Source organism: Lacerta agilis, chromosome 1 (genome assembly GCF_009819535.1).
Source record: "Lacerta agilis isolate rLacAgi1 chromosome 1, rLacAgi1.pri, whole genome shotgun sequence".
Classification (NCBI taxonomy): domain Eukaryota; kingdom Metazoa; phylum Chordata; class Lepidosauria; order Squamata; family Lacertidae; genus Lacerta; species Lacerta agilis.
Window position 1 is genome coordinate 49,472,878 of NC_046312.1, and position 24,599 is coordinate 49,497,476.

Consider the following 24,599-nt stretch of genomic DNA (forward strand, 5'->3'; position numbering starts at 1 on the left):
TGCTTCATCAACTCTCTCCACCCATAAAGCAGCAGATGGAGCACAAAGTGCTTGTGCTGCCTACCTCCTCGGTTACTTACTGGCACAGTCTGCTTTTTCTTCTTGCTAAGGCTGCATTTACTGATATGCCACTTCCCAGCATCTTCAGTCTGTTTCTGCAGTGATAGGCTGAATACTTGGAAGGGCTTGCCATGAATCGGGGGCCACTAGGTTCAGAAGACAGTATGGAGAGTGCTCAGCTTGTAGATTTCTTTTTCCAAAGCTAGCAATAGCCTCCCTGCAACAGACAGGTGGGGGGAAACTGCCCTCCATTTTCCGCTGTGTAGTACAATTATCCTGCAAAACAAAAACCAAACCCATAGGAAATAAATGTTCCAGGGAAAGGATCTATGTACTAGAACAATTTGTTTAGTACAGGAGGATTATCAGTCATTTCAGCAAGCTTGCTGATAAAGGAAATTCTGTCCTGTTTTCAGATGCCACACAAACTTCTTAAGTTTGTTGGAAGCTGGGGTCTCGTCCCCATCTTCCTACCTTCTCCCTGTAATTGGTAGGTGCTGTCAATTCCTTATGGAGGGTCTTTGGAGGGATTTATGGGTGAAAGCAGCAACCAATGGCTAGACTGATTGGAAGCCCATTTTCGCTAGCTCACAAGTTCAGTCTTCAAAATAAAGCATAAATAAAAATAGAAGTGAAAGAGATGGAGAATTTGAATTTAAAGAAAGGGTAGGTGAGAGAAAAGTTACAATCGGGTTTCTAGTCTCCATCTGATGAAGACTGGCCCTATAAGTTGAACCACGTGGTTCAGGGCAGTTTAAAACAGGACCAGACATACTCTGTATGCCTCAGTTGTGACACCTTAATGCAAGCAATTGACAGATTCCCCTTCTCTGTGAAAGCTGGAGAGAGTGGGATTCTCCTATTATGTCCCTGAAGGCCTCATCCACCAGCTTCTCTGATTCTCAAGAGAATAAATTTGTCCCCTGCGAGCCACATGCTCAGTGTCCCAAGGACATAATATTCAGCAGGCAGATAGTCGTACACCTATTATACAGAACAGCACCTTTGATAGTCCCCTCATCTGTGCTAGTATTTCTACCAGTTGTTTATTGTTCCACTTTGGAGTATGGTCTTTGCTAGGTAAAAAAAATGGTGGGAGGGGGAAGTGCAGTATGCCTCAGTCTCCTCGATCAGTATATCGAACTCACACAGCTGCCTAACTCACTAGTTCAGGCATAGGCAAACTTGGCCCTCCAGATGTTTTGAGACTACAATTCCCATCACCCCTGACTGCTGGTCCTGTTAGCTAGGGATGATGGGAGTTGTAGTCCCAAACACCTGGAGGGCCGAGTTTCCCTATGCCTGCACTAGTTACTTTGATGCTGCGTTACTGAAGCCTGGCTGGCGCATAAGCTGGGGCTCTCCTCTTGTTCCTTGAGAATGTGAATTCATGGGAAGAAAGTAGGCATAGGATCAACTATGCTTTATGGGAAAGTACATCATGTGGGATGAAGCTTGCTTCTCTGAAATGGGGCTCAGCTAGAAGAGTTGTAGAAGCATGCAACTTGGTCCGAGAGGACACTTTTCCCGAAGGGGCTGCACACGTTTCATTCTTAGGCTGGCCCCCATTGGGCAGGCCCATTACCTAAGAGTCAGAATGCTGTGTGTTCTTTACCCTTTGTGATGGCATTGTAGGCATTGAGAGCTGTCTTAAGTTCCATTGCTGAAAGCCAATAACAGTAGGAACCCATTGTTGGATTTGACTGGCCGGATGGGACTCCTGCTTCTGTTGCTTCTCCTCACAGAGAGAGGGCTGTCCATGCCAAGTCTTCAAAGGTAAAACACTGCTTGGTGGTCCTGCACTCTCCATGGGGGAGGGGGAATGTGTACAACGAATTGTATACCTGACTCTTGCCACCCAGGTGTGGCAAGGAATGGGGGGGGGGGTGAGAAGTGGGCCATTTGAAATGAAAGCCACTTGCCTGCCCTTGTTTAGGAACAGGCACACTTTATTAAGGAATCATGGCAGCAGGTTAAATCAGAGACAGCCATTAAATCTCAGTGCATCACCCTTTCTCAAAGGAAACTCGTGCCAATATAAAACAACAGCTAGCAGTAGGATTATATTCCAAAGGTTCAACACCTGGGTAGATCAACCCATCTCACATGCCCTGATTCCTACTGAAATTGTCAGCAGGCACATTTTAGGGATATTTTGCTCCTGCTGGCACTAAGGAAAGAAAATCGCAATATGTGGCTTATGCTCATTCTTCTTCAGGGTGTGTTGGGGGACTAAACAAAGGAAGGGAGGCCTCAAAGAGTATCCTTAGACAGAATTTTACCAGGGTTAAAAGTTGTAACCACCAAACAGGACAGGGCTGAATCAAGAGCATGATTTTCACGTTGCATTTTAGTGTAATGGCCATCACTGTTTTGGTATAGTGAACCACTTTAAAGATGTACCCCTATGCATCAAGTCTACTTTCTTTGGAGAATTTAGATTTTCATGCAAACTCCCTGATTATGATAAATGCTTGAAATCACTGCATTGCTGGATGTCCTGAAGAAAGATGCAGAAGTGGATGGGTAGGGGGTGGGGGGCGGCGGAAATGGGGCCACAGGCGATATGAAAACAAGATCTTCAATAAATACTGCACAGTTATCCACCATCTTTCGGGTCTGTACATGCTTTTCAAACAGGACATTATAAATGGAAAGTGATGTAATAAACATAAAATTAATTAATTAATCAGGTTTTAAACAGTTGCATTTTCAAAATGTGATTTTATTACATCGATAATTCCTTGATCAAGAGGATAGGTTTGGAGGCAAGTTTTTTTTAACTATGGAGGATTTATTATAGGCACTTGCACTTTTTTAATTGCACATTTGGGCTGGTGCTCTGTTTTATAAATTATTATTTGGCTGGGAAGATGTTTTGAAATAACCACGTGGGGGACTCCCTCCGCACTAATAGTCCATAAGACCAGGGCTTTAGGCAGCAACCATCGCAGTTCCTGACCTTGTCCTCTTCTGCAGCAGGCTCAGTCCGTCTGTCCCAGAGGAATTCTCTGCACCCCTGGAGCTCCAGCAGCAGCACTTTGGCCTGGTGGATGGCATGTATTCCTTCCAGTTCCTACTACGCAACAGCATAGGGCAAGGAGAGCCAATGTGTTGCCCTCCAGATGTTGATGGACTACAGTTCCCACCATCCCTGACCCTTGCCTATGATTGCTGGGGCTGATGGGAGTGGTAGTCCTTACCTCTGGGGCAAAGGGATTGTCGATATATAGGCACCAGTTGAAAAAAAAAATTCCCTTCCAGGTTATCAGCAGAGAAACCTTTCCCAATTTTTGGTCCCCAGATGTCATTGGACTACAGCCCAGTCATTCCTGGCCAGCAAAAGTAATCGTAGGGGATTGGTGGGAGTTGTAATCCAACAACTTGGGGATCTGTTGGTAGGGAAAGCTGCAGCAGAGGCATTGCTGACCAGTGCAAGATGGTCTGAGCATTTCAAACCAATTCTGGCATCACTGTTCCAGCTACCAAGTTTCTGAACTTAACTCAAAGGGCTGGTTTTGACCTATAAAGCCATATGACCCATTTTGACCTATAAAGCTCAAGGACTGCATCTCCCCAACATGAACTAACCTGGATCCTGCATACGTGCTTTGGGGTTGTCCTCTGTATGCTCTCGCCAAGGAAAGTGAGGTGGGTGGCAACACAAGAATGGTGGTGGCTCCCTGCTTATGGAAAGCTCTGCCTAGTACTGCCACTGGCTACTTTTAGGAACCAGGCAAAAACATTGCCATTCAGCCAGGCCTTTAACTTGGAGAGTTTTAGATACTGCTCCCTCCTTTAGTGCATGGGCTATGAACCTACCTAGACCTTGCGATCATAATCTGAAGCCCTTCTTCGTGTGCCTCCTCTATGAGAAGTCCGGAGGGCGGCAACACGAGAAGGGGCCTTTTCTGCAGTGGCTCCCTATTTGTGGAATGCTCTCCCAGGGAGGCTCATTATACACCTTTAGGCACCAGGCAAAAATGTTAAATAAAAACAAAATTTAGTTTTATATTGCTTTTAGCTTTTGTATTATATTGTAAGTCACTTTGAGCTGACTTTTTGTAAAAGAGAGAGCAACTAATAAGTATTATTATTATTATTATTAATCATCGCCCACAACAAAACCCAGCTGTATCAGAACACAGATCACATGAGTTTTCTTCCATGACCAGCTGCACCATCTATTTTCTGGACTCAAGAGAAAGAAAGAAATAAAAAGCACCCCTCTGTCAATTTCAGCCCATTTGAGTTTGTATGGAACAGAAGCAATTTGAATGTGGTTCTGTAGGGAGAGGTGGGCAGAAGTGGATAAGGCAAGACTCTTGATCGACATTTGACACGCCTCTGAATACCACCACTGTTGCTTAGTAAGCCAAGAAGTCTAAACTCACTAGCAAACATGATGACCATGTGCCTTAAGCACCCTAGGATGCCCTGTTGGTTCAAATAAGTCAATCCTTAGAGCACCAGTGGGCAACCTGGTGCCCTTGAAATGTTGCCAGACCACAGCACCTATAATCCCTGACCACTGGCCATGCTGGCTGGGGCTTATGGGAGCTGGAGTCCAACAACATTGGAGGAACCCCATGTGCCACTCTTATCACTGCATCACTGCAAGCATTTTGGTGTGCCAGTTAAACCACCCTCCCTCTCCTCAGCTTGCATGAGGTTCTCGCGATCCAATTTCAGGGTGCATGTGGGGGAGGAGAGGGAAAAGCCCTATTGTGCAGGCAGAAGTCCTTGCACAGAGCTTCAGCTGGCAGCGCTCAGTAGGTGAATCCCTTCCAGTTTCCCCAACCCCGCCTTCCAGTTAACTGCCCCAAGGATCCCATAATATGCCCCTCTTAGGGCCACGTGAGCCTTCGCTTCCACATCCTCCTATGTGATTTCCCCCCCCCCCTTCTTCCCCTGCCATTGCCACACAATTCTCTTACTAGCTCCTGTCTTCACAGATTATGGCATTAAACCAAAGATGCCCAACTTCCAGAGACGGATACAGCGGAAGCAATCGGAAAAGCTGCAAAAAGCACACAAAAGCAAGCGGGATGAGCCAAATTTTGAGGAGTATTATTACGACGACCTCCTTTGAGTCTCTTAGGGAAATGCAAATAGAGATGCCACCTCTGAAGTGTACTTGCACCAACTAATTGATCTGTCACAGGCAGCAAAAGCCCCTCAAACCCAAATCACCTAGTAACGTAAGAAGCGAGCTCTTCCCCTTCCTTTGCTCTTTCACACTTGCATGCCTCTTCCCCTTCCCCACAGTTCTGTGTGCTGTACGCATCCATCCTACAGGCATGACACTTGGCACTCAGCAGGGCAGTTGCAAGGTCTTGCTTGGCTCACATCTCATGTTTTAACTCTTATGGGTGTTGAGCAAAGCTTGAAAACATTTGATGAGGGCCAGAGATGGGTGGGGGGTTTTTTGCTGCAGAGGCTGGGATTTCTGTTGCCGTTGTCCACCCCTTGTCATGACTCTTCTTACTGTGAGTCCAATATTACTTCTCCTCTTGCCAATTCTTCTATTCTTTGCTCCCGCCGCACAATAAAATTCCAGATTCTATGGAAGCTGACTACAATGAGTTGAATTGTATAATGTAAATATATATACAGTTCCATATTTGACAAAATTGATTTCATTTAGGGCTTTTTGGTGTATAATTAAGTGTTTTTGTTTTGAGAAAAGCAGAAGTTAGTAAGTGCCTCAATGGCTCTCCAGATATTGGACAATTCCCATAATCAACGTTTATTAGTGTCCAACAGCATCTGAAGGGCAACAGGTTCCCCATCCCTACTTTAGGGTCTCCCCAACATCTGGTAGAAATGCAGACCCAAAACCCTTTGAATGCCGCTTAATAATTGGCTGCTTTCCTTAACTGGCAACAACAGAGCTCCCAACATACAATCTATATTTAAAACAAAATCGAAAATTCTTTCTAGTAGCACCTTAGAGACCAACTGAGTTTGTTCCTGGTATAAGCTTTCGTGTGCATGCACACTTCTATATTTAGCTAGAGAAGAGGCTAGTAGATTAGAAGATTTTGTGGCAGAGTCCATTGATGTCCTGGGATTCTGACATCTCAAAGCCCTTTAACCAGAATAGGGGAATGTGACACGTTTCTGGTGGTTGCAGGGGGCCAACAGCTGGGTAAACTCTAGCAAGACTTCTCAATCACTGTCAACAAATAACAAATTAAGCCCCCTCCCCATTGCATCTGAAAGCAAAAAGAGACACATGCACAACACCAAGATTCACAAATATATGGACCTCAATGGAAATGGGACCTCAATGGAGGACCTCAATGGAAATGGGAGGGAGTTGGCATCTATCTGTCTTGGGAGACAATGGAGGAGTGCCATGCTCCCCACCCCACCTGAAAGCCAAGCTATTCCGAGAAGAATGAGATCTACAAGAGAGAGTTGTTTCATAATACCCAACATAGTCATTCGACACAATTGGATTCAGTGGGACTTTTCCACACGTTAATGCAAGATTTATACCTGTACTTTTGAAAACTGAAGATGTGTGACATTTTCCTGGAAATCTGATGTACTATAATTTGGTTTCAAAGTGGGGGTTGCACAACCTGGAATGCTGCTGTACTGCAGCTGGTGTGGCTTGCCAAGGAAGGCTAGCAGAATGTCAAATTCGGCTCTTGCAATTCCCAGGAAAATGCTCAAACAGCAGTTTGCTTAGAGGCCTGAGTCTCCTTGGGCAACAAAACAACAGCAACAAAGGCTCTTTGAAACATCAACGTTTAATCATTGTTGTCATTAGAGCAGAAGCACAGAGCCCCCTGCTTTGGGGGGGGAGGGGGGAGAAGGGCAAAGGCACACCTTTCTGCAGCTCTTATTAGCCCCTAGTCACTCATGCTATTCTCCCAGATTTGCTCCTTCTCCGTGGGACCGAGCCCTTCCTGAATCAATTTTGTGCTTATGGCTGGAGCTCCTCTCAAGCCCCTGATGCAGATGAATCAGATGAACCCTGGCTCTCGTGTTCTGTGCAGGGTCCAGATTCCCTCCGTGAATGCAGAACCTGCAGCTGGAGAGCGGGTATGGAGGGAAGGGAGATTTAGAGCAAGGGCCGGGGTGGAGGAGCTCTTTCCACCAGCAGATTCCAGGGCACGGGCCCTCCCTGGCTGTCTACATGCTTCAAAACCCTCCTCTCCTTCAAACTGGGAGGGGCTAAGACAGGCACCAGTGTTCCTCCAGTGGTTCCCGATTTTTTTTGCAGGCACAGGATAAGAGACTTGGATGCTATGTCTTGGGAACTGGCGGGGCAAATGGCCACCACCCCCTTTCCCCATCTTCTACTCTACTATTCCCAAACCCCACCATTCCCAGCCAGCGAGTGGGCTCACTACTTGCAACCATCCCCAAGCTTATTAGCTATCCCTTCTTCTGCAGTGGAAGAGCAGTATCCCCATCTTACTAAACTCCCAATGTGAAGGGCTGAACCCGGCAGCTAGAACTAGAGCAGGTGCCAAACAGACTTGAGCAGAACTCGTGGAGCCCTCTCTCTTGCAGTAGCACCAAGCCAGCCCATTCAAGTGGGCACTCCCGGTGCCCATGCCCACTCTCCTCCTGTACCAGCGGCAGCAACACCTGCTTCCGCTGGTGGTGCTTTATTTCAGATAAACGAACGAACGGAAAAGCATATTTCTTCTTCTGATAATAAACCCCCTTTTTTTGTCCACCCACCCCACCCATCCCGAACCCCCAGCCCAAGGAAAGAGGAGGTGCACTGAAAGAGGTGGGGCTCTGTGCACTGAGGAACACTGTTCCCACACCCACTCCTCCTTCCATCTCAAAGCGGCTTGTCCATGCACAATGGGGGGAATGGCCCTTGTCTGTACAGGAGGGCGGGGGCTGCCCCGGCCCCTACTCTAGGTAGATGTCCTCTGTGGGGCACGTATATTCCACACATTCCTTGTAGAACTGATGGAAGGCTCTCCTGCAAAAAGAAAACATGAAATGGAATGTCAATGGGGAGCTGGGATTCTTCCACAGAACAGGCAAAGCAACAAGTTAGAGCTCAGCATTGAGCTTACCAAGAGGACCTTATTCGTCGCCTCTATTGCATCTGCAGAAAACAGATACTCTTTCAGGTGCTTCGTAGTCTAACAGAACCACCTTTGCCATTGGGGTCTGATAAGGACTCCAATATCTCCTGCAACAATTTTGCAAAGCTTTTTGCAGATAAAATCGCTTAGATTCGGAAAGAGGTAGATTCCATCAAGAGAGCAGGGCTGGGACAGGAGAGTGCCAAAGCTCTGTCTAGTCAGGTTGTATGGGATCAATTACAATCTGTTACCTCCAATGATGTGGACAGGCTGCTTGGACGAGTGAAACTTACCACCTGTCTCCTTTACCCTGGCCTATCCTGGCTCATCAAAGTGAGCTGGGCAGGGCTGGACAATGGGCTCTTTGCGGTGGTGAATTCTTCTCTCAGTGAGAGAGTCTTCCTGTACCCCCTTAAAGAAGCTGCCATTAAACCACTCCTTTAAACTCATCTATGGAACCGGCCAGTAAGGCCAATTATCGCCCAGTCTCAGATCTTCCATTCCTGGGCAAGGTGATTGAGCGGGTGGTCACTGAACAATTCCAGGCACATCTGGAGGATGCGGACCATTTGGATCACTTCCAGTCGGGATTCAGGCCCCATCATGAGACTGAAACCACCTTGGTTGCACTGGTTGATGATCTCTGTTGAGCTAGAGACAGAGGTCAAAGCTGTTTCCTGGTTCTGCTGGATCTCTCAGCAACTTTGACCATGGTACCCTTCTGAAATGTCATGGGGGGTTGGGAGCTGGGTGAAAAGTGGCCGACCCCTGGCCACTAATGCTTATGCTGACATCTCCAGTACCCATCTGCAACTGACACACCCCTCACTTAGATCCAGGTAGACTGGGGTCTTTGTAAATAGCAGGAATTTTCAGGATGTAGCCTGAAACTCACCCTACAGACTCTGCAAGTGGTTTGGTGGACTCCTCTGCAACAAAGACGTGGCACGCAAATCTGTGGTCAGCTGGGTGCTTGGTGATGAACCCAAAATACCTGAAAGAGAAAACACAATACATGAGCTTGGGCTAAAGGTTGGGTTTCTGGTATCCTTACCTAGGAATGAATTCTCTACCAAAGTAACAAGACCCATTGGCTCCATTCTTCCTGCAGGTACAAAATATACCTCCCTGAAGAGAAAGTCATTGGTTTTGCTTTGCACGTGTGGGCAAAAGCAGGAAGTGGGACAAATACTTTTCTTCCTGTGCAATTTGAGTACCAGACAAAGCTGGTAAACGGCAGCCGAGACAACAGAGCTCATCTGGATCTCTAAAAATAAAGCTTGATTGAGAAGCCAACCCCCCCCCCCCCCCAGATGATGGGCAGGGATTAAGAAGACTGCCACACAGGAACTTCCTATGCAACAAGTTACACTTCAAAGTCCCAAATTGCCTAGGATACACTGCAGGATAACGCAAGGAGGAAGAGCTGTGCCATGAATTCATTTTGACCATCCGCCGGGACTTACTTGTTGTTCTTTGGGTGGTATCCACAGAATGAAATGTTCTTCAACTGGAAAAAGTGGCTACATTTATTCCCCTGCAGGACGGAGAGAGCAAGATGTTAGGCTTGGGTAAGATGTTAGGCTAGGGCGGTTGAGGGACCAGAGTCATTTCTTGAAGGAAAGGGAAAGTAAAATGTGTTCGGATCCCTCACCCTTGGGAGATCCAAGTCACAAATTAAAAGGACCTTATGCTGTGTTTTGGGATATTCCATTGTATAACTCGCAACAGTTTATCTGTGCGCTGCAAAAGCTTGTATGGTAGGAATTCCAGGGGAAATTCCAGGCAAGGCTGATGAGAAGGAAAATCAAGTCAAGGGAGTCTTGCTGTACTGGCCTCAGAGTGAGTAGGGCACCCAGACTCCTGATTTGTCCATTTTAAATTACTTAGAATGATCCTTAGCCCTTGTAGAACGAAAGTTAGGAAGGAAAATGTGCAGAGATTATTTTGTGTGATATGAGCCTATTCCCATCTTTTAGCAATTTTAGTCAATGAGTGAAGTCACAGCTGTGATTGACAGGTGCTAAGTTACACACACATCAGAGGAGACCCCAAAACAGCTCCAAAACGGCCAAGGAAGTCCCTTCTCCAAACACCTGAGAAAAGCATCAGCCTGGTTCAGTTTGAAGCCATTTTACTGTCTTCCTTGCTGTATGTGTGACTTTTTTCTAAATGGAGAAAGAACTGCCTGATTCATTCTGAAGGATCTTCCAGGTTCTTTTAAAAGCTTTTCTCTTCCTTTGGCTTTCCCTGGTAGAAATGGGATTATTGACCAGAGACAATAACTGAAAAATCCAGGATTTTAGTGTAGCTGTAATTGGGCAACAGCATTTTTTTAAAATCCTGCTAATGCAAAATACATATCACAGGGGGGGGGGATACTGCAACTGGGAGAGCTATGTGGGTTACATCAACCCTGCAAAGTAGCCTTAGCTTGCTATATCTAGGCCTGCTAGGGAGGGGCTGAATAGCCTCTTGGTGTGTTGGTTTCTTCTTAGGGAAATGCAGTTGTGGATTATCAATTGGATTAATTGCTTTTTCAACCAAAGGGTGGGGAAAATAGGGGAATTATTGGAAGCAGCTTGTTGTTCCCAGTATGATAATCAACAGTTACTTACTGTTGGTCAAGAAAAAGAAAAGGGTGTCTGTTTGTCCTGTGCTAATAACACTGTTCTAGTTGTTAAGGAATAAAAATAATAACTAACCACAACAAATGCTGTTACAATACACTGCATTCAATCTTGAATTCATCCAGCCATGTGCATTTAAACCCCAGTCACTGTATTTCTTATGCCACTTTTGGTACACACTCTCCCATGCCTTCTGAAATATTGTGTCTGGTCTTGAAATGAAGATAGTAATCCCAGCCTAAGATCAATTGATGAAGCGTAACGTAACAGGTTAACAACTCAGCGAACACGAGTTCTTTACACGGTTTAGGGTTGGCACTGGAGGACAGCCATGCCCTTGTGCCTTTAACAGCTGTGTGGCAGGCAGATATTTAACAGGTTAAACCTTTTCTAGTATGGAAACATAAATACAGAGCAAGCTTCCCCCGCTGACATTCTGCCTCTCAGACATATTATTACTGATGTGCAGCTCCTCATCTATTTTTGGGCTCTTCATCCCACTCACAAAAGATTATATAAATTTCCATATGACACAAAGCATATGCAAATCTGTGTCCTCTTTTGTGAGTGGGGCAGGGGGTCTAATCCACATACAAGTGTCCTGGGTCCAGAAAACCCTGTTGGCATCACTAGTTCCAGATCGTAAGCTTCTTATTCTCTCCTAAAGGGTCTTATGCAGGAATACGAAAGAGGGGATTTCAGGTTCAGGATTATAGGAAGGCTGCAGCAGTATCAGAGTCAAGCAATATTCTTGTACCAGCTACAAAACGTCCCAGCCTTTACATTGTGTGTCATTTAACCTTCAATAAATGAAAGGTCTTGGTTCTGTTACTCACAATCATTTCACGAGGTAGAATTGAATGGATTCTATTTTAGCGTTAGTGCACAAAACATTATATAATAATGGGACAGCTGATTACACACGTTTGAAAAATAGTAATACATTCAAACAAATATTTTGTTCAAGCAAAATAAATTGAAGCCAGCTGTGTTGATTAAACACAGCCCAAGCTCAGATAATTAATTAACACATCATCATATATATTTCTCTCAGTCTTTCTGCTTTCAGGTCCACTGCCCTTGATTGACTCTGGTAGGGTGTTTCCATTATGAACAGAATGCACTTTCTGAATGGCTTTGCTCCTTCCTCTTGAAAGCTCCATGTGAGCTACTTATGCAGAGAGGCTTTACTGCACAGATCCACAGGACACCGGTTAAAATAGTAGCAGACGGGTTTAGCAATGCTTCGTAGATTATCGGAGCAGCTTAGCAAACAGACCTTCCAGCGCATTAATATACCTACAGCCTGGGAGCATGTACTTTTGCATCTGGACTTCAGGGCATGAATGTGACTGCCCTGTTATCCAATCCCCAATAGACTCTTTCAGGAAAAAACATGAGGCACCGCCAGCCAGGACATATGCAAATCACTATCTTGTTTGCATGCTCTCTTTTGTTTATTGGCCAAGGGGTAGCACTGAGCTCCGGCTGGAAGATGTAATAATAATGAGGCACAGAGAGCACAGAACCCAGGGACAGTGCTGGCAGCAGAGCTACAGATGTGGTCAAGCCTACCTTGCTGGGATCCTTAGAGTCATCGCCTTTCACAGCAATCTTGACTCCTCTCATGCTGATCTCCAGGACGCAGCTGGAGGGCGGGTTAAAGTGCACGGTGAGGCGGCGAGTAGTGGCAATCTGTGCCAAAACAAAAAATTTGCACCAGCTGTCATACAAACTATCTGGAGTTTCTGGTGACGCTGCTCTTCTCGTGGAAAATATCACCCCCCTCCATTTGATATAAAAGTGGGGTCCCCATTCTTCCTCCCAGGTTGGCAGTTTCAAGAAACATTGACTTCAAAGTACCTAACACCACAAGATGGATGATCTGTTTTGGGAGTGGGAGGAGACTAAGCAGGGGAAGACAAGGGTTGAAGATAGACGTAATGTCTCAAGATTGCTGTCTATATGGTCATACATATACAAATACATCCACACCCACACCCCCAATTAATATATGTTAAATTCATTCTTCACACTATTTTAAAAATTGTGAAGTATTAACAACAGTTGCAGAACTGCTATATGGATGGGGAATAAGGAGGGGCATCGGTGATGTCACTGGCATTGGTCAATAAGCAACCTCCACACTAAATACCAAGAGAACCGCTTTTTTGAAGCTTAGCTGGGAAACAAGGAAGTGTGTTAATATTTATAACCCATGATAGCTTTTGGTGGAGCGCAGGAGTGCGTTCCCAATACCACCTGGATAGTGCTTTAAGTGTTGTGGAGGAGGCCCTGCTCATGGTTCTGCCAATGAGCATGGCTTGACTGGCTATGAAATGAGCAGGACCTTCTCTGTGGCTGCACCTCAGTTCTGGAATTCCCACTCAATCAAGTTATTGCACTTGTCCCCGACACTGACATCCTTTCTCTGACAGTTAGAAGCACACCGGCTTATTCATGCCTTTGGTGAAGTGTGAAGAGGGTATGGATGACTCAGTAATCTTCTCTGCTTCTTTAGGTATGGTGTTCGGTATTTCAACTTTTTTAATTGATACATTATTTTACACTGATTCTGTTGTTTTATGATTGGTTTTATTGTTGCAAGCTGCTCTGGGCTCCAGTCCTTAGGGAGGAAGAGAACAGCAGCAACAAATGATGAAGCGTGTGTTTTCAAACTTGCCTACTACTTAATCCCTTCTATGTTTTAGCTCTCATTCCCCCACTTCCATCTGAACTAGGTATGGTGTTACCAAGGAATCTTGATGGAAGATTCCAGAAAGCACGCATAACTTTCCGATGTTGCTAATGTACAGGATGAGGGTGAACCAATGGAAACTTTATCCATTCAGGATGGACTTGCACATAGTGGGCAGCATAAATGCCAGTGGAGTGACAAAAAGCCTATTAAGAATGAGGTTACCCCAGAAAGACAAAAAGCCTATTCAGAATGAGGTTACCCCAGAAAGAGCAGGTTTGCAAAGTTGAGTGTGTGCCTCTTTAATCTAGGCCTCCTCCTGGACTCTATGTCCAAAGCATTGGCTAAGTGTATGTTTTATCAGCTGCCACCAATTTGCCAACTGCACCCCTTCCTAGAAGATAGAGATCCAGCCACTGTTGTGCCATGCCCTGGTACCCTCCCACCTAGACAGCTGCAACATACCCGGTACTCTCCATGTGGCTGCTCCTGAAGGTTATTCAGAAGCTGCAACTGGTCTGGAATGCAAACACCAGACTGATTTCTACCAACAGCCATATGGAGCAGATAATACCAATCCTATGTGAGCTCCAATGGCTGCCAGTTGGTATGGACATATTATTGTCATTCACAGCCTGGGCCTGGAATACCTATGGGGACCATCTGCCTATGTATATTCTCCTCCCTAAAGATACAGTGCAGCTAATCTCCTGTTGGCTCTATCTTCTATTGAATTGGTAGCCACCACAAAAGTGCTTTCTGGCTGGAGGCCCCCAGACTGCAGAACCAATTGCCTACAGAGATCTTCCAGATTCAGGACTTTGCCTTTTTATGTAGGCACTAAAAGCAAGTTTATTTACTCAAGAAGCTTTTTATGGTTAATGTGCCAATTTGGTAACTTAACACACCCACACACCTCCTTCCGGTAGTTTTCTTAGCATTTTAATCGTATGTTGAAAGGCACAATATACATTTTCTAAACAAATTAACGTCACATTTTCCCTCCCACCGAAGAAAATGTCCCATGGGAAAACCATGGCTTAGCAGGGATGGGCAGGGACAGTACCTTCTGCATAGCTGCACACAGCACATCATTGCCTTTATGATATGGAACCTGGACTGAGCCGAGAAACTTCACCCGGTACTGGTCCACCCAATCGCTACTCTTGCTTGAATCTGAAAATCAAAAGTTCAAGGTAGGTGAGAAGAATCCGATTCACAGAGATATCCTACATGACGTAAAGTTAGGAGGGAACAGACTTCTGGTTCCTCTATTAACATAGCTGTCAGGGATGGGACACAATCTACACTCCTTCATGTGAGTGATAATTTGTACACCAGCTTTGTCCTTTGTCCTTCCACTTTGAAGAGTGTCTGAAGTGTCAGCATTTTCTCAGGAAAAGTCCCGGTTTACAAGACAGCCCTGAGCCAGGACTGAAGTGCACAAGCACAGAGCAGGGATGGGTACAATATATGTGCGAGTAGCAGAGCCATTGATGGGTGGAGTACCTGTCATATGATCTGGATCCTTGGTGACCTCAATTGCGTAGTAAGCAGGGAAGATGCCCCGGTCCCCGGTCCTCATATTATAAGCCTCATACCAATAGTCTTCTGCTTGAACCTCCACCAGCAGAGGGTCATCGACCTCCAATTCCAGTTCATCTTCATGACGAGGCACAAACCTGAGGAGAAAACCATGGGCACTTTTCTAACTAAAGCTTTGAAGATACAAGCCCATCGTAAGGTTCAAGAAAGAGACGTGCAGAAAATTATGTATGGGGTCAAAAGGTAACGGCCCAGACTCTCACTGCTAGCACACTAGACGAAAAGTGCCTGCATGTTGGCACAGATGTTATTTCTCTAGGCTTGGCTTAGCAAATAACTTCTCACGTGAGTGGTGCCACCTCAGAGGAGCTGCTCATGGAAGACTGAAGGGGCTACTTCTCCATAGGTAACTCCCTCCCCCCGCAAAAGTAGCTACTTCAAACTGCCATATGCTGTTCCTCAGCTGCTACCCCACTGAAGATGTCATGATGAATGTGCAATATTAGCCGGCTGTATCCTAGGCTAGCCACACAATCGTAGGATACAGAACAAGGCTAGAATTCCATCTTTTTCCTAAGCAGCTACCTCATGTATGTGAAAGCTTCACATACAGGCCATGTTTCTGGAACAAGTAGCCCATGCCAAGAACCACAAGTTAAGGCAAGGGTCGCTACGAACTACCTACCTAGAATATTTCAAGAATCGTCAAACTTTTCTTTTGGTTTATGCCTGGTTGGAGCTATTGGTGAGGAAGGCTCAATAAATCTAAGGACTAATCAATCCTTTGATATAACCAAGGGAATGAATATTAGAGGAGCTGTGTTTATTCTCTGGATTCAGCTTTGAAACGGTGAGGGCCACTGTGAGGAAGACTTCTCGGTGACTCAACCAGGCATAATGGATTTTGGGTATTGGTCCAGTAACTTTCAAAGCCTAGCATTACGAATGGAGTTTTATGTGCTTTTGGCAACTCTTTTGCACCCTATAAATCAAGCTAACAGGGATATGTTATTTGCATACATAAACTCTGAAAAACAATTTATCCCCTGGCTTAACAAATCTTCACAACCAACGTCCAATATAGGCAACCCTGGATGTTTAATTGAAAACCTTCCATGAGTGAGAACCCAGTTCCAAGTATGTTCTTCTATCTGTACCACAAACTGAAATCCATAGATCAAGGCCACTATGACATCTCTGTAATTCAGGTGGTCACAGGTTGGAAAATACCACTGTTTGGGTGGGTGGGAGGATTCTGGGGCAAAAGGTTTTATCTGCACTCACCTGAAGACTGCTCGGTGTGTCTGCTCTTGCTCCTCCCCATTGATAATACAAGAGAAGAGACCAAATGATTCAGCACCTGGAAATGAAGTGGGGGGGAAATACTATAGCCACCTAATAACTCTCATCTTCAAGCAATGAAGTCAACTGTTTTCTGGAACCTGTTTTGCCAAATCAGAAGTACCCAATAATCATCTTAACTGCACAGCTTCCTAATTTCAATTGGTGGGCAAAGATTCTCTGTGAGGAGTGGGAATTCTATGCATGAGTATCTGCTCTCATGTAGGTACCCTCAATGGGACAATGCGATACAGAGAGGAAATTTCTGAAATTGACACATGACCTGACCAATGACAACATTCTGGGTGGGTGTGTTTCATTGTTTGTAAGTTCTGACAGGAGCCACTATTTCACAGCATATCCATTTGGGAGAACAACATGGTGTTGTGCTCTCAATAAACTTAGCCAAAGCTTTACCCTGCCAGCCTCACCACACTTCCTGCAAATGTGGCAGAAATTGATGGGTTCCAAAACTCAACATAATGTAAGCCTCAATTCAATATAATGTAAGATAAAATGGAGGCAACAGTAGCCCAAGGATTTCCTGCAGGAATCCACTAGAGAAAAAGCCAGCCAAAAATGTCTAGCATATTTTGGCCTCTTAATGAGCATCTACATGAAAACAACAAAATTGACTAAGCTGGCAGCTTCATATGGAGCAGATAAAAGGACTGGAGACATACTTCTTTTCCTTCAGTGTTGGAGGTGATATGAGGAACGGATTGTTCCCCATAGTGTGTATACTCCTCTCACTGTCATCTCTGGTAAACAGGTTTTCAGGGCGTTGAAGTGTTTCTAAAACCCTGCTGGCCAGAGGTGATTGTGGGACAAAAGAAACATGTGTGGCAACGATACCCAATGTCATATTCCTTTCAATAAATTGCCCCAAACAATCTTGATTTATTGAGTTCTGAGAAAGTATTATGCTATGGCCATACACTTACGTTTAGCGAGATTTTGTTCCTCGACCCATTCAGACACCAGCATGAGACTGTAAGCCAACCTTCACCAATCCAGTTCCCTCCAGATGTTTTGGACTATAGCTCCCATCAGCCCAAGTCATAGTCTAAAGTGTCTGGAGGGAAACCCAGTTGGCAAAAGCTGCTCTTGAACATATTTGACATTTTCATGAACTACACATCCAAGTTGCTCTAAGGTCTTCTGAGGTCACCTTTGGTCTTAACAAGATTATTTTTCATGGAACTGTCTCTTGTATTGACCAGCAACTTCCTTGTACCCCCCCTCCCCAAGGCACTAGGTTTTAATGCCTGAGCAAGTGAAATCTGCTATGATATGCTGTGAAATTTCAGGTCCTTCCTCCCCCTGCTCCAATACCAATGCTCATACTGGAATTTGCCCCAGCACTCACTGGAGGAGCGTGACCGTCCGCTCATGAAGACGTTGAGGAACTTCTTGGAGAAATGGATGTCTGCCTCAGGGGTGGAGTCTTCAGAGAGACAGACAGAGTCACGTTTCAGGGCATCCTCCTCATACTCCTCCCCAATGGCTGACTCATAGGGTGAGGAGACACAGTTGTCGTAGACAGTGGCTGAATCGCTCTCGTCGCTGTAACCCGAGTAACACTGTTTCAGGCTTACGAGTTCCAGCTGCACGTCCTCATCTACCACAAGAGTGTATTTGACCGAATCGTAGGAGAGGGCACTGGTGTCGGAGCTCACAGATGCCCTCTGGCGGCTATAGCAGGGCCGGTAACCGCCATTGCTGCTGCTGCCATACACAGTCCTTGGTGCGTTCATTTTGTCAGGTGAGGACAGGTAGTCCAGCACTTCATCCTCCTCGCTGATTGAGGTGTTAGGTTTTCCTGCCAGTTGTGGGTAGCTGGAAGTGTCTATGTCAGAGCTGATGGACATCCGGTTATCACTGGACTGTGACATGAATGGCTTCTCAGACTCCAGAGGGTCAGAATTCTTTTGCACTGGTGTGAGGTAAATCTCCTCAGTAGCCTCCAGCCTCACATCTGTCTGGTAGCGAATGCGGTCCCGATAAGCTTCTGGCCCCCGTGTCACTACCACAACGGTGGGGTTCTGTGGTGGGGGGCGGTTGGCAACCTGCTGTTTCTCTGATGCCCGGGAGGAGGCAACACAGGCCGGTGCGATCTGTGTGGCAGCCGTACGCCGGCAAGGGCTCTCCGTGGATGTGCCCCGATCTTTGGTGGAGGTTGTGCTGTTTTGGTGAGTGACCTCATCACTCAGGCAAACGTGGTCATGGGGAGGGGTCTGCTCACCTAAGGGTGGGTAAGGTGGAGTTAAAGAACTTATGTCAGTCAATGGAACGAGGACAACAGTGTCTGGGTACATCTCAACACAGTTAATTCAGAATGGTGGCAAAAGCAGCTGTTGTGCAGTCCATTCACCCAAGGGACTGAATCTTAGGAGCTGAGTGGAGCTGTTTCACTTGGTGGGGCCTGTGGGACATTACAATAGTCAGGGCCAATAATAAGCAGAGCTGGTATACCAAGTCCTAAGTATTACCATTCACACCCCAAAGTTGTTATAAAACCTTCTAACTGGAATGGCCAATCTTTGGAATTAGTAAATTCAAAACTGGAACGAATAGCAAAGGAACTAGTTTCCAGGGACCACAAGGATCTTATGAGAGAAGGAATTCAATGTAGCACACTATGTAGATTCCTCTGTCAGCACAAGCCTTTCTGCTTGCCTGATGTAAGACCTGCTTTCTCCTCCTCCCATGTACTGTTCCAGAGGTTTTTTCCTGACTTCAACAGAGCAAATTTTGTGGGAGTGGGGAGGGGTGGGGTGGGAAGCTCTGTTGCACTAGTGGAAGTCCTTGCCCAGGCTTCTGCTTGATGGGCTCATTAGTTAAATCTCGCCCTGAGGGCCAGATTCAACTAAATTATTGTGCAAGCAGAAGCCAGCACAACGTGTCCTGCTAGTGCAACAGAACTCTCCTCCCCATGTTCCCTAAATCTGCTCAGGAGGGTTGGGAGAACCCTCAGAACAGCATGCAGCAGAAGCAGAGGAGAGATTGGTATCTCCATCAAGCAGAACAGCATAGAGGAAGATGAGGGGGCAGATCATTCCACTGGGCAAGCAGAAATGCTCTCGCTGACAGAACTTAGTTTTAGCAGGACACTGGATTCCTCCCCAAGTGTTGTTATTAATTTGATATCTCCACCTTACTTCAAGGACCCCAGAATGCTGTTCATGTTGTTTTCACTTCACAACCCTGTGAGGAAAGTTGGACTGAGAGAGTTAATTTCTCAGACCATCTATTGAGTGCCTTGTCTGACGGGGCTTTTTGAACCCAATTCCAGCACTTGCACCCAACCTTATCACACTAGCTCTTCTGCCACAGATTGTCGTGAGCTGATGTAACAAGAGCCACGTTGTGAGTTGGTCTTGGATTTTTAGAATAAGCCTGTTCTGAAGGAGAGCAGGCAGGAAAAGTCAAACCCCCCACCCCCACCCCATGGCTTGTGTACCACCAGTCAATTAATAAAACTATAGCATCCGTTTCAAGATGCAGGCCAAAGTGAAAACACATTAGAAGGATGTAGTGAGAAGGTCCAAGCGCCAGAGAATGTACCATCATGCAAAAAGGGGGAGAAAAAAGATAGAAAGAGAACCAGTCGCTGTACAGAGATGAACTCACCAGTTTTCAGAGGGGATGACGACCGGGACACTCGCTCCTGCCAACTGTGCTTTTTCCCCAGAGAGTTGTTATTCAGAGTGTCCTGAGCAAAAGAACAAAGCGGCCTTGTAGCTGCAAGGGTAAACGGCGCATGGCACAAAGGGGGCCCCATCAACCCCCCCCCAAACTCCAGCCTATGGCCCTGCTGCTTCCCCCTCCCCCCCTCCACCAGCCGGCTATTGTCTGTGTGCATTCATAGGGATTCAACAGCTAAATCCATCTGTTGCTGCTGCTGCAGCCGCAGATGCCAGAACCACTGTAGGCCATGTCAACATAGAAAAAGGGGGAAAGGAGAGGAGATGGAGCAAGGCATGGGGACTAGGGTAGGAGGAGAAAGTCCGAATGAAGCAAAATGTCACATTTCCGGGTACCATTCACGTGTGCTTCGCTGCTGCAGGGAGACTGAATCACACAAATACTCTCTCTTTCTCTCATATGACTCTCTCATGGCTCATCCACACTACTGTTCATCCTGTTTCCAAGCAGTTTTTCCTTTGCCCTGGAAAACACTCTCTTTAGTGCTAAATCAGAGCAAACAGCACTCTGCAGAAACCCCAACTGGTGTTTGTTCCAATTCAGCGCTGAACAGGGCCGTCTCATAATAGGGGCTGGGTGGCGCAGTGCACCAGGGCGCCAGGCCCCCCAGGGGCGCCCCCATGAGCCTGCCGGCATACCGGGCGCTCCCTCCCCAACCCGCGCCCGCCCCCATGGGCAGGCGGGCGCTCGCGCGCCGGCGGGCAAGCTACAAGCCGGCTGCCCTCCGGAGCCCCAGCTGGAGCGCTGGGAAGGGCGCGCAAAGCCCCGCGCCGCTCCAGCGCACGCCCCTCACCCCCCGCTCGCCCACCTCCCTCCCACGCTGGCCGCCCCTCGGGAGATGAGGGGCGTGGCGCTGGAGCGGCGCGGGGCTTTGCAACGCCCTTCCCAGCGCTCCAGCTGGGGCTCCGGAGGGCGGCCGGCTTGCAGCGCCACGCCCCTCATCCCCCGCTCAGCCACCCCCCTCCCGAGGGGCGGCCAGCGCGGGAGGGAGGTGGGCGGAGAGGCGGCCCACCGGGGGCGCCGAAGGATCGTCGCGCCAGGGCGCCCGATCCCTTTAAGACGGCGCTGGCGCTGAACCACAGATTTTCCCAGGGGGAAGTGGCAGGGCAAATGTAAGTGTGTATGAGCCCTCAATTTCCATTGTTTCCAGAAGTCAAAGAATTTCAGGCATTCTAACACAATGCTGCCACGATGGGCTGAGCTGAGCTGCATTTTACAGCGTAGCACCTGGTATTTCCTCATCCACTCCAAAGTAGCAGCCCAGAGTGAGTCAAGGTGGTCCTCTGCAGAGGTTGCTGGATGACAACTCCTATGATCTCTTATCACTTAGCCATGCCTGTTGAATGATGAGACTTGGGAGTCCCAACAACACCTGGAAGGCACCATGTTTGCTATCAATTCAGTAACCAATTAATCGGGATGGGGTGGGGAAACATTCAACACAATGACACCCCAGTGTGCTTTTGTCTTCCCAAACTTTACCAGGGTGATTCAGTTTCTGAGTGGGAGGAGAGACACAGGTTGGCAGCAACCATGTATCCATTGTATTAAACAAAGAGACCCTATCAAAAATAATATTATTACTTGGATAAGGCCATGGAGCAAGACATTCACTGAAGTACCAGACATTAAAGCACACTTTTATGAGAAGGGCGTATGCTTTTTAAAGTAGCACCTTAGAGACCAACTGAGTTTGTTCTTGGTATGAGCTTTCGTGTGCATGCACACTTATTCAGATGCACTGAAACAGTGTATCTGAAGAAGTGTGCATGCACACAAAAGCTCATACCAAGAACAAACTCAGTTGGTCTCTAAGGTGCTACTGGAAAGAATTTTCTATTTTGTTTCGACTATGGCAGACCAACATGGCTACCCACCTGTAACTGCTTTTTAAAGGTGCACAGCCTATGAAGCATAGAATCCTATAATTGTAGGGTTGGGAAGGACCCCAAGGGCCACGTAGTCCAACCCCCTGCGATGCAGGAATCACAGCTAAAGAATCTTTGATAGATGGCCACCCAACCTCTGCTTACAAATCTCCAATGAAGGAGAGTCCACCTGTTGAGGCAGCTCTTACTGTGAGAAAGCTCCTCCTTATGTTTAGTCAAAATCACCTTTATTGTAATCTGAATCCATCGGTCTGAGTTCCCCTGGTAGAGCAGAAAACAAGTTTGCTCCATCATCCATGTGACAGCCCTTCAGATATTTGAATATGCCTATCATAATTCCTTGGCTATCATGAATTAAAGGATTCTGGAAAGCCTGTGCCCAGTGACGCTGCCATGTACTGTGCCAGAGGCAAGCAGGATCTCTCCACTAACCCAGAGGCTGCTTTGGCTCACCCACTCGTGCTTCAGCCCTGGTACCACCGGACTCTCTGCCCATCTCTCTACCAGGGAGGTCCTTGCTTTCCCGAGGCACAAGGCCCTCCATTCTTCCTTCACCTCAGAAGCGGAGGAGAATGTTACAGGAAGCAGCTTCATAGAATGTTCTTCCTCTGCTGCTGAGATAAAAAGCACTGTCTCCTGCAAAAGGGTATCTTAAACAGGCCCCCAGGGTCACTCAGTCCTCATAGGCCAAGCAGAAGGAAGGCACACCTTGAACGCTAAGCTTGTAGAAAGGCAGCATATAACATTTCTAAATGGATTCAAGGAAGAAAACCACCATATGTACAATGGGAGAGGCAGGGGCAAGGAAACATACTTGCACCGATGGTTAACAAAAGGCATGCCTACTTTCTGAACGAAAACAATGAACGCAAAAGCAAACTTCTGATGGACTCCAGAACAACGCCCCAAAATTTCTCTAAAAGCCACTTCATGTGTCCCCTTGTTCATTTGCCGCTCCCAGTTCCCATTTTGCTGAATTTGCTGAAATTGGATTATTTTTTTTCTATGTTAAATTATCTGCTCAGCTACATTTGCCCAAGCCTAACTTCCCTCTGGAATCCTTCATTTGCTCCTCCCAATATCCCCCCAAAATAAAACTAAACCTGCAGCTAGATGTTTCCTAGGCCCTGGAGACTTAAAGCACTGTTTCCCAGCCACTTTGCTTCCCTGGCGTGCTGCTGGATTTCAGTATGAAAGAAATGCCCCAGGAACTGCATGAAGCAGTACGCAGAGGCAGGAAGAGAAGGGAGGGCAATAGGATGTACTGTCCCAAGAGAGTGTCCTCTCCGCAGCCAACGAAAGAGAGAGGCTGCCACCAGCTGCCAACATAGCTTTGAAAGCTGCTCTTGTGCTGGGGCAAAGGAGCCCATGTCCCCATCTGCCTCTGTGTGGCTCCCGGTGGCAACTGCACAGGCTTCAAGCTGCCTGAACAGCAACCATTTCTGCCAATACCATGTCCAGAGGGGCTAGCAGAAAAGGAAGCAGCTTCTCCCCCAACACACACACACACACACACACACACACACACACACACTTCAGATGACCAGAGAATGGGATTATGAGATCATACACTTGTGACAGGAATCAACAGAGCTCTTTGGAGGCATTATGCAACCATCTCAATATGGTGATTGAGGGCATTCTGCATGATGTGCCACAGACAAAAGACTCGAAGCTCTCATGATCTGGAGAGGGGTAGGACTCCCTGTTCCCGAAGAGCTTGTAACATAGCTATTCCTCCACCCAGGGGCGTCGCTAGGGGGGGGCGCTGGGGGCGGTACGCCCCCGGGCGACAGGGGCCACAAGCGGCGGGTGGGGGCGACAAGCGGCGGGTGGGGGCGACAAGCGGCGCCCCTCCCGCCACTCCCCAGGCAACGCCGGTCACCCCGGGAGCAGCAGCGCTGCACGGATGGGGTGCTCCCTCGGCCGTGCGCTGTTGCTCCTGGGGCGACCGGAGCGAGCGGCGGCGCATGGGGGTGACAAGCGGCAGCCCCTCCCGCCATTCCCAAGCGCTGCCGCTCCCTCCGTCACCGCAGGAGCAACAGCGCACGGCCGAGGGAGCACCCCGTCCGTGCAGCGCTGCTGCTCCCGGGGTGACCGGCAGCGTGGGGAGTGGCAGGAGGGGCCGGCGCTTGTCAGCCCCACGCGCTGCCGCTGGCTCCGCCCCCCCGGGAGCAGCAGCGCACGGTGTGTGCGGTGCTGCTGCTCCTGGGGCAACGGAGCGAACGGCGGCACGTGGGGGTGGCAGGAGGCAGCCCCTCCCACCATTCCCACGCGCTGCCGCTCCCTCCGTCACCCTGGGAGCGGCAGCGCACGGCCCGACGACGGAGTGCGCCTGCGCGCGCAGGCGCACTCTGTCATCGGATCGCCGCTTCCACAGCCTCCTTTTGAGCCGGAGAGCTTAAAAGCGAGCTCTTCGGCTTAAAAGAGGGCTGCAGAAGCGGCGCCGGCACCCCCGGAAACGCCCTGGGGGCGGAGCGTCATGACGTCACAATGTGATGTCACGACGCCCCGCCCCTGGGGCGTTTCCTTTGCCGCCCCGGGTACCGCGGAGCCTTACTCCGCCACTGCCTCCACCCATGATACTTGACACTAGTGGTGTAAGGTCTTTCACTCAGCCTGCCCTTGCTGACTCTGCAATTTCTGCTGCAGCTTGTTGGGT

General features: G+C 47.7%; 2 protein-coding genes across 4 annotated transcripts in view; one reads left to right on the plus strand and one right to left on the minus strand.

The window, feature by feature from the left end:
- The first annotated feature begins 1,691 nt into the window (after positions 1–1,691).
- On the plus strand, positions 1,692–5,502 carry C1H11orf94 (chromosome 1 C11orf94 homolog). 2 transcript variants are annotated; one of them, XM_033149222.1, is made up of 3 exons: positions 1,692–1,836; positions 3,040–3,116; positions 5,016–5,502. In XM_033149222.1, exons 1-3 carry the CDS (start codon positions 1,772–1,774, stop codon positions 5,150–5,152), a joined length of 279 nt encoding a protein of 92 aa, XP_033005113.1. In that variant the 5' UTR covers positions 1,692–1,771; the 3' UTR covers positions 5,153–5,502. The 2 variants fall into 2 exon arrangements, with proteins under 2 accessions (XP_033005113.1, XP_033005121.1); XM_033149230.1 differs by having other exon boundaries at positions 1,702–1,836; positions 3,043–3,116.
- A 1,300-nt stretch (positions 5,503–6,802) lies between these two features.
- MAPK8IP1 (mitogen-activated protein kinase 8 interacting protein 1) overlaps positions 6,803–24,599 on the minus strand; it is a 60,106-nt gene continuing 42,309 nt past the window's right edge. For both annotated transcript variants that reach the window (XM_033149244.1, XM_033149251.1), the window contains exons 4-12: positions 19,974–20,055; positions 17,710–18,585; positions 16,284–16,359; positions 14,964–15,136; positions 14,521–14,630; positions 12,332–12,451; positions 9,593–9,663; positions 9,022–9,120; positions 6,803–8,017 (exon numbers count right to left, since the gene is read on the minus strand). In XM_033149244.1, the coding sequence (XP_033005135.1) occupies positions 7,945–8,017; positions 9,022–9,120; positions 9,593–9,663; positions 12,332–12,451; positions 14,521–14,630; positions 14,964–15,136; positions 16,284–16,359; positions 17,710–18,585; positions 19,974–20,055 (1,680 nt within the window). In that variant the 3' untranslated portion in view covers positions 6,803–7,944. The remainder of the gene's footprint in view (positions 8,018–9,021; positions 9,121–9,592; positions 9,664–12,331; positions 12,452–14,520; positions 14,631–14,963; positions 15,137–16,283; positions 16,360–17,709; positions 18,586–19,973; positions 20,056–24,599) is intronic.